At 38.2% G+C, this 8,973-nt stretch overlaps 2 protein-coding genes across 5 annotated transcripts; one reads left to right on the top strand and one right to left on the bottom strand.

The window, feature by feature from the left end:
* The first annotated feature begins 1,538 nt into the window (after positions 1-1,538).
* Positions 1,539-7,314, top strand: LOC133736526 (BTB/POZ domain-containing protein NPY2). 4 transcript variants are annotated; one of them, XM_062164048.1, is made up of 5 exons: positions 1,539-1,850; positions 2,586-3,391; positions 4,347-4,416; positions 5,060-6,235; positions 6,455-7,314. In XM_062164048.1, exons 2-5 carry the CDS (start codon positions 3,330-3,332, stop codon positions 7,010-7,012), a joined length of 1,866 nt encoding a protein of 621 aa, XP_062020032.1. In that variant the 5' UTR covers positions 1,539-1,850; positions 2,586-3,329; the 3' UTR covers positions 7,013-7,314. The 4 variants fall into 4 exon arrangements, with proteins under 4 accessions (XP_062020032.1, XP_062020031.1, XP_062020034.1 ...); XM_062164047.1 differs by lacking the exon at positions 1,539-1,850 and adding an exon at positions 1,879-2,035; XM_062164050.1 differs by lacking the exon at positions 1,539-1,850 and adding an exon at positions 1,924-2,035 and having other exon boundaries at positions 2,592-3,391.
* A 107-nt stretch (positions 7,315-7,421) lies between these two features.
* Positions 7,422-8,711, bottom strand: LOC133736528 (probable N-acetyltransferase HLS1-like). The gene is made up of 2 exons (XM_062164051.1): positions 8,489-8,711; positions 7,422-8,294 (listed from the first exon to the last, which is right to left on the bottom strand). Exons 1-2 carry the CDS (start codon positions 8,689-8,691, stop codon positions 7,439-7,441), a joined length of 1,059 nt encoding a protein of 352 aa, XP_062020035.1. The 5' UTR covers positions 8,692-8,711; the 3' UTR covers positions 7,422-7,438.
* Between the last annotated feature and the right edge of the window lie 262 nt (positions 8,712-8,973).

Below are 8,973 nucleotides of genomic sequence, written 5' to 3'. Positions count from 1 at the left end.
AATTCTTGCATATTGGCTTTTATGTTCAAATGTTGAATCTAGGGAGTTCAAATGATGAACTTACAAGTAACTAAAGTAATAATTTTGGTGTAATACAAATTGAGGCTTGAACCAACCAATCAAAATGTTAAATATGTCAAGTTCAAATCTTATCATCTTTTTAAATAAAAATGTAACGTCTAATCGCCTATCATTAAAAATGAGTATTCTTATGGTGGGTGAAATGAATAATTATTTAGTGATACTTATACTTTAGAAACACAAATCTTTTGTTCTGTACAAAGATTATGTAATTAATTATGACATGATATCTCTAGAGTATCCAGAAAACTATAAGGCAATATCTAATTCTTTGCAACAATTCAATGTCCACACCTACCTCCTATAGTGATATAGTGATGTGATCATCACTCATGTATAAAAAGCGAGAGACGAGAGTAGTCAATCATCTATTTCATATCACATGAGTGAAAACTGATGAACTAAGAAGGTAATTCTTTAGCCTCAGATATCTCTTTCATCTCCTTGTGCTTATGAGTAAAGTGTAACCTTGCATACTCAAAAGACACTTGGTGTAATCTCGCTCCTTCCGATCTTTTTAATAATTAAATCACGCTGATATGCTTTGATTTTTATAATTGTATTTTTTTTCTTAACTGATCCAATCTTTTATCTCAACAATCATAAAATGGTACAAAAACACTAATAATTTGTTAAAAATATTTTTGGTCACATGATATTCATGGTCGCTCAAACTTACTTAAATATCAACTACTGAGATTAAATAGACAATTGTAAACTTTAATCTCATTCGTCATGTCCTAGTGACCAACACTTCTAAATCACATGTTATGATATAGATGAAAGGGCTTGTTTTCTTAAAAAAGACTGGTGTAGCTAGCCTCAAATCTTGATTAATGAAACTGTAGAAGACAAGAGAGCATATTGAGCCTCATCCCATATCACAATAAACATCAAGAGAACGTCTCGAAATTACACTATTTGAAGTAGAGTTTTTTAATGTTCATTTCGGTCGTTAAAAAGTTTCAATTTCACCTTAAACAAAAAGTAAATCTTAATGAGATTGTGGGATATGAAGTTTTTCACTTTTTACTTTAGACATTTTTTTTTTGTTGATTTAAATTTAAATTTTTTAATGAAATTTAGAACTTAATCAAACTTAGAAGGACACAGGATGTTTTCTTTTGAAATTGTTCATTTGTGAATCTCACTTAATGCTTTAGGTAAAATGTTATTTTCATTACCTTAGATGGTGAGGTTATAAATACTCCCAATTTCAGAAAGTTGCAAAATCAGTATACTGAAAAAGGATGTAACATACAATTATCAAAGGATACAAAACAGCATCTTATCCAAAAAAAGGATACAAAACAGCATATATGCTAATATAAATTTAAATTTCATTTCCTTATGGTATTCTTTTCCATGAAAAGAGCATCCGGGTCATGGGCTTTGTGGGTTAAAACCAGGAGGGTGTGGATGATTTAATAAAGAGGACTCCGCGTTATGGGGGCATCATCCCAGCAAAGAAAGCAGTGTGTCAGTTTTGGCGTGCTTTACTGTGCAAGGTGGTCATGGTGGTGAGTGGTCAAGCAGTGTCTCTTAATGCTTGCTCCCCCAAAATCTGAATAAAACCCTCTCTTCTACATTCTACTTTCTTCTCTCACCTCCCACATTAAAGTAGGCAAGCAAGCAAAAAAGGAAAAGGAAAGAAAATCAGAAATGAAAAACCAAAAGGAAAAGTAGTAACTACTGTGCGTACTACTACTTCTGTCAATGACTGAAACATACATTTCGTAGCAATTTGGTCCTTTTCAGTTCTGAACTGGGTAAGCTACAGCTCATTTTTTTCTGATGGGTGTTTTTGGGTTTTGGGTTTCCTTTTGTCTTGTGGTGGTGGTGGGTTTGGTTCTCAAGGAGTCAATGCGTGTATAAAGCCTCGCTCTTTTGGTTTTTGATACTGTTTTGCTCTGTTCCTTTTCTGATTGTTCCAAGCTTAAAGCTTCAAACTTTGGTGAGTTGTGCTTGGCAAGTTTGTGTCTTTATTGGTCTCTTTGCTCAGTTATACTATTTGGGTTTTGGTTTTGGCTGATTGCTCTCAGTCTGGAACTGGGTTTCTTTTATTTCAAGTTGCAAGTGTGTGATATAGTTGCATAGCTCTGTAGATTTGATGAATGGTGGTCTTTGGGTTTTGTGGGGTTTACACGGAGAGTGGCTTTTGGGGTTTGTCTATATATGAAGGGCATTATTTGGGTTTTAGAATTTTTTTCACTTTTGCAGCACAATATGTGTGATTCTCTTGGGGTGAATAGCACAATATGATCTTTGCTTGAGTATTTTAATAGATTTTCTGCAATATATTCTGGTAGATTCCTCAGATTTCAGTTCAATTTTTGTAATAATTTTTTTGTTGGTAGTTGATGTTTGGTTGTCTATAACTATAATAAACTTAAAATTTGTGATCTTTCTCTCATTTATTCCCATACTTTGCCCAAATAAAAAGAGATGCTTGTTGTCTACCGTTTTGGTGGTTTCTTCAACTGATACCGAGATGCTGTTTTCAGTTGCAGGTTTTCAAACTTCAACGGTATAAAAGAAGTCTATAAAATAAATCTGGTTGATGTGTACATGTTGGGTTTGGAACTTGAAGCTTTAAAGACGTTAAGAGGGTCTTGGTGGCATGAATCTTTAATAAGCTTTTTTTAAAAGGAAAACAAAGAAACACAGGAATCAGAAGGGAGAGACATAGAAATAGTGGGGGAGTGTGGTGGAGTCAGATTTGTGCTTGTGAGTGTCTCTGGTGTTTGATAATTGTTTAGAGTTGAGAGTCTGTTGGCTGTGTTCCCTGTGCTGACTTGGTGCACCCGGACTCCGTGGGCTTTGCCGCCGACCAAGGAAACACCCTCTTCTTTGGCTCTCTTGCCATTCAAGAGAACCTTTTCTTAAAGAATTGCACAAAGCCCATCTTCTCTTTCCCATTTCTTTCTCTCTCTATCTCTTAGAGTCATTCAGTCCTTGTCAAGATTCGGTCATAGCCTGCCCTGCATACATATATATCCTTCCCTCTGTGTGTCTTCTTTCCTCTCTTGAAGCCCAGGAAGTTGGTTGCATTCAGATATCATATCTGGTCCCCACTCCTGGCGTGTTCCTTTCCATTTCCAGCAGTTTTTCGTTGATCGAGATGTGTTCTTATTTGGGATGCCTGGTGATCTTGGTGTGAAGTATTTGATCAAGCAGTTACAGGTTAGGTAGTGGGGAAGTTTAGTTTGGGAAGTGCAGAAGGAAAAGCAGATCTTTTGCTTGCCAAGATGAAGTTTATGAAACTTGGATCAAAGCCGGATTCCTTTCAGACTGATGGCAATAATGTTAGGTGAGATGTTCTATAGTCTTCTATTTCGACTCTGCTCTGCTTCTTCCTCAATTATCAATCTGAATTAATTATCTGGCTATTCTCTGATGCATTTCATTTCTCGTTCCATAAGCCTGTTAGTATATTTCTTTGTATCATTTTTTGTTGGTTTTTCTGTTCATGATAGTAAAAAGTTGATCTCCTACTCATTGATATTGCGTTTTGGCAGTTTGGCTACTCCATTTAGCAGTCACCTTGGTTCTTGCTCAAACATTGGGCTTTAAAATTCTGCTCTCATTTTGTGTCGCATCTTTTTTCTCCCCATTCTATTGTACCTAATTAAGTTGGGACATTATATCAGAACCATGAGGCTTTAATGGAAAAACTCCTTTTTTCCCCTCAAACCAAGAGAGGGGAGATATAAATAATCACTGTTTTTTCAGCCTGTCATTTTTGCTATGATCATACAACACTTTTAATTTTTTTGATTTATTTATTTTTGCTCTGGATCTTTTTTTTCTTTTCAACACCTTAGAATCATTCGTATTATCCATTTTGCTATGATCATACAACACTTTCAATTTTCGTTTATTTATTTTTGCTCTGGATACTTTTTTTTCTTTTTCTTTTCAACACCTTAGAGTCATTGGTATTATCCTTTTTGACAATAGGCAATGCAGTACCTAGTTATCCAGAAAGGGAACAAATATAACATAAAGAAAAACAGTGAGAAATGATAAAGTTGTGCCAAATGGACACAAAATAGAAAAATGTCAGGTGTCTTTCTAAACCCATTATAATACAGATGAACAATATGAGGGAAATGAATTGAATTCTAGTATAATGATGTTGCTACATCATAGCCATCCTGTCCTTTGAACGAGGAATATTAAAGCCAATGCTACATGTAACTATGCAGGAATTGGTACTATTTAGAGTCGTTATTAACACTGCAAAATAACTTTCATATGTACAGGTATGTGGCAGCTGATTTGGAAACAGATATCATCGTTAATGTTGGAGATTCAAAGTTTTATCTACACAAGGTATTGATTGGATCTATCTTGCAATATATGGTATATTGTATCAGGACTGACAATAACTGTTTCAGTCCTTGACATTTTTGGTTTTATTGTGCAATATCACATCTCCCAAGTTTCATGCCTAGCATGTTAAATCTTTTCATGTTGAACGATCTATAGTCAAGATTATGTTATGGTATTCATATTTGCAAGCAACTAGAGAAATAACAGATATTTCAGCTACCAAAACTATGTGGTTAAAAAAGAGGTATTGATTGAGTTCGCTGATTGGTACAATTCATGATTTCTGTAAGGCTCATATGCTATATGTATGTGCTCAACCTGTTTTTTTCATAATGATAAACTGGACATGTTCTTGCCATAGGATAGGAATACTTCAAATATTAGTTTAATACCTACTTTGCTGATAAATACCTCGTCACTTGATGAATTATTGTGATTTGGTTGCGATCAATAAAGAATTGTTAGATACAGACCACACACATTGAGGATGTATATTAAGCTGATTTTTGAAACTCTAGAGATGATAGTGTTAGCAAACTTACTTCCACAGTTCAGTTGCATCTCAAAATTTTGCTGTTACTGTGCTGTATAGCTATAGATATTTGTCTTGGGATGCTGATTACAGTTATAATATGGTTTGCAGTTTCCTCTTTTATCAAAGAGTGCCCACTTACAGAAATTAGCAAACACCAATGAGTCAAAACCTTTGGAGATTCACATTTCAGACATTCCTGGTGGCCCTGCTGCATTTGAGATATGTGCCAAGTTCTGTTATGGCATGACTGTCACCCTGAATGCTTACAATGTTGTTGTGTCTCGATGTGCGGCTGAGTATATGGGAATGCACGAGTCTATTGAGAAAGGAAATCTCATATACAAGATTGATGTGTTTCTTAACTCTAGCATTTTCCGCAGCTGGAAGGATTCAATCATTGTTCTTCAGACTACAAAGTCTCTTTTGCCGATATCTGAGGACCTGAAGTTGGTCAGCCAGTGCATTGATTCGGTAGCTACCAAGGCCTGTGTCGATGTTTCAAAAGTTGACTGGTCCTATACCTATAACCGGAAGAAACTTGCAGAGGAAAATGGGAACGATCCAAATTGGAATGGTGTCAGAAACCGTCAAGTTCCAAAGGATTGGTGGGTGGAGGAATTATGTGAGCTTGAGATTGATTTGTTTAAGCGTGTTCTTATGAGTATTAAAACCAAAGCAGTACTTTCTGGTGAAGTGATCGGAGAAGCCTTGAAAGCTTATGCTTACAGAAGGTTGCCAGGTTTCAGCAAAGGTATGATCCAGAGTGGAGATATGGCAAAGCATCGATCAACAGTGGATGCAATTGTCTGGCTGTTGCCTGCAGAGAAAGGCAGCATCTCTTGTAGTTTCTTGCTCAAATTGTTAAAAGCAGCTATATATGTGAACTCTGGAGAAACAACCAAGGATGAGATGGTAAAGAGAATAGGACAGCAACTGGAGGAGGCTTCAGTAATTGATCTTTTGATACGAGCAGCAGAAGGAGAAGCTACTATATATGATGTTAGTGCAGTTAAAAAAATAGTAGAAGAGTTTCTAAAGAAAGATCAGACTGCAGAGATTCAATCATTAGAAGAGGGCCATGAGATTCAGGAGGAGAGGAGGCCAGGGATCTTGTCAGATGCTTCTAAGTTGATGGTGGCAAAACTGATAGATGGGTATCTTGCTGAAATTTCAAAGGATCTGAACCTACCCTTGTCCAAGTTTGTCGATCTTGCAGAAATGGTGTCAGGTTTCTCTCGCCCTGCTCATGATGGGCTTTACCGAGCCATTGACATGTTTCTCAAGGTAGGAGCCTCCTGATATATGTTGATCTCCTAATATACATTCAGTTGGTCTATTGATGGTGATGTGCAAAGTCTTTTCTTGTTATTGCACAAACTAGGTGCTAAAACTTAGCTGTTTTCTTTTAAATTTCATTAAAGATTCTTAAAGTGCTTTTGTCTAGTTTTTTGTTTAGTGTTGCTAAATGATATGTTGTTCACACTTTGGCCTTCTCTTATACAGGAGCACCCGGGGATTAGTAAGAGTGAGAGAAAGAGGATCTGCAAGCTGATGGACTGCAAAAAGCTGTCAGTCGATGCCTGCATGCACGCTGTGCAAAATGAGAGACTCCCGTTGCGCGTAGTTGTGCAGGTACTCTTTTTTGAGCAAGTCAGGGCTGCTGCTTCATCAGGCAGTAGCACTCCCGACTTACCTAAAGGCATGAAGGATTTAAACAGTGGTTCTCATGGGAGCTCAAGGTCTGCAACAACTAACACAGAGGAGGATTGGGATGCAGTTGCGTCTGCTGAGGAGCTTAGGGCCCTGAAAGGAGAGTTAGCTTCTTTAAGATTGGCCAGTGTTGAGAGGAATGGAGATGGTAAAAGCAATGTTGACAAGGCTGCAGTTAGTAAAATGAGAAGGTTACTCAATTCAAAGAAGGTCTTTGCAAAGCTCTTTTCAAGCAAAGGGGGACAAGGCGAGAATAGTGGCTCAGATTCATCCGAGAGTCTTGGTTCTGCAAATCCTGAAGAGGCTGCTAAGTCCACACCTTCCAGAAATCGGAGGCATTCGGTTTCTTAGAACACAGAAAATAGGTTTGAAATTTTTTGGTCCCTTCTCTCCTCATAATCTTAGCTACTTAAGAACTTGTTGTCTATTACTTGAGCGAAAGTGAAGTACATATAGTTTGGGAGAAGGGCTTTTTGTTGCATCTGGAGAAAAATCCACAGGGTGTGAGAAAATGATTACCTAGAGAATGTAACTGGTGATCCAATGTCTAGAGTTCCAACTGTCAGGCCTAACTGTGTTTTTGTTAAATATTCTCTACCAATGCTATATTATCAGATTATTAATCAAAACCATGGATTAGGTTGGAACATGAATGACTGCTTCCCATGGACATTTTGACAGCAGGAATTATTTGGTATAAATTTGCATCATGTAACATTTCTGCAAAAAGTTTCATACATCATGGACATCTCAGAAGTACAAAATTTGCCTCCATTACTAGAATTCCCTTGGATCAACAAAAATTGATAACCCGGGTGGAGATTTGGTCCAGTCCCCAAGTGACCCATCACTATAGTCCTCAACAAGCCTCTTGATGCACCACACATCCTCGGCGCACGATAGCCACTTCCAATGTGGTACTGCTAACCTCAACGGTTCTTGGTCGGCTACTTCAGTCACCAACACCCCACAGCTCAATTCCCTAGCTACGTTATGTGCATGGCCAAAAAGCACCTTTGCCAGCTTATCTGCGCGTGGCCCTTGTCCTCCTAACCCATACAGGAAAAGCAACCCAAATGGCCTGAAAATATTGGGGACCGAAGGTATCCTCAGCCAAGGCAGCGCCCTATCCACCATGCGAGTTGCCTTGGCAGCCAAGCGCCGTGCAAGCGATGCACCTTTGATTTCCAATGTAAACACCTCCTTACAATTCCATGCACTCAAAACAGCCCATGACTCGGGCGGCTTGGATAGAAACCTTTCCAAACCCGTCCACAAAAACTCGGTTGGGACAGCTAAAAATGTACCAACATTGAGCTTGTTTTCCACAATTCTATCAATGTCCTGAGGAAAAAACTCGGTGGCGGAGAATTGGCGGCGGTAGAGGGTCTCAGCCTCCGGTGGGGTGAGTTCAATAATGGTGACTTGATTGCGGTGAGTTTTGACTCGGTGAGCAAAGACCGGTTGGACCAAAATTGAAGGGGTACGAAATTTGGTGTAGTAGCATTTTTGGGTGAAAAGGTTTAGTGAAGCTTTGTTGTCAAGCTCAGTAGCCATGTATGAGTACTCTGCACCATTTCTTCGAAACCATTCTTCCATTCTGTTAACTAGTTTCAGACCAATACCTTTTCTCCTGCATATCAAAAGTTAAAAACCATTATACTATGTCATGATGACATAACCAAGTAGGGCAATACTTTGAGCTTGCTACGATCTACTATATAGTCACACATTGTCATAAAGACGGCCACCCTCTTAGAGGATTCTAACACTACTTGAGAAAGTTTAAGCAGTATTTTCATAAGGCCAAGAGTAATTTTAAGTTACCTGTGTGAAGCGGAAACTCTAAGGCCAAGAATGTAAGCAAGTTTGGTGCAAATGGGTTTGAATTTAAGATCGGAATCTTCATTGCTAGGCCTCGTGATGTTTTTACCACAAGAAACGACTTTGATGCAACCCCTGATGATCCCAACGATTTCTTTTCCCATTTCAGCCACCTGCTTGTGATCATAAAACAAACTCATTATCATAAATGTGCAAATCACATACTCCGGAGTATGATAGAAACTCTCAACTTTGAAGTTTCAGATAATAACAGAAACGAAAATGACATGGAATTTACAAAGCTCTCACCAGCATGAGGAACGAGGGCGAGTTTCGGATTCGGCAAATCGGGTCACCCAAAAGATCAGTAAAGAGTGACATTTCGCCACTTGAGCCAGCCTCACACCCTCTCTCTAACTCTTCAACCCTTGGTGTGTCCTTTTTCAAGTCCAGCTCTCTAATCACTAATATATGGGCTCTCATTTTCT

Source organism: Rosa rugosa, chromosome 3, assembly GCF_958449725.1.
Source record: "Rosa rugosa chromosome 3, drRosRugo1.1, whole genome shotgun sequence".
Taxonomy (NCBI): Eukaryota; Viridiplantae; Streptophyta; class Magnoliopsida; order Rosales; family Rosaceae; genus Rosa; species Rosa rugosa.
Note: the sequence above shows the minus strand (reverse complement) of the source record. Positions and strands in the feature narration are given on the sequence as shown.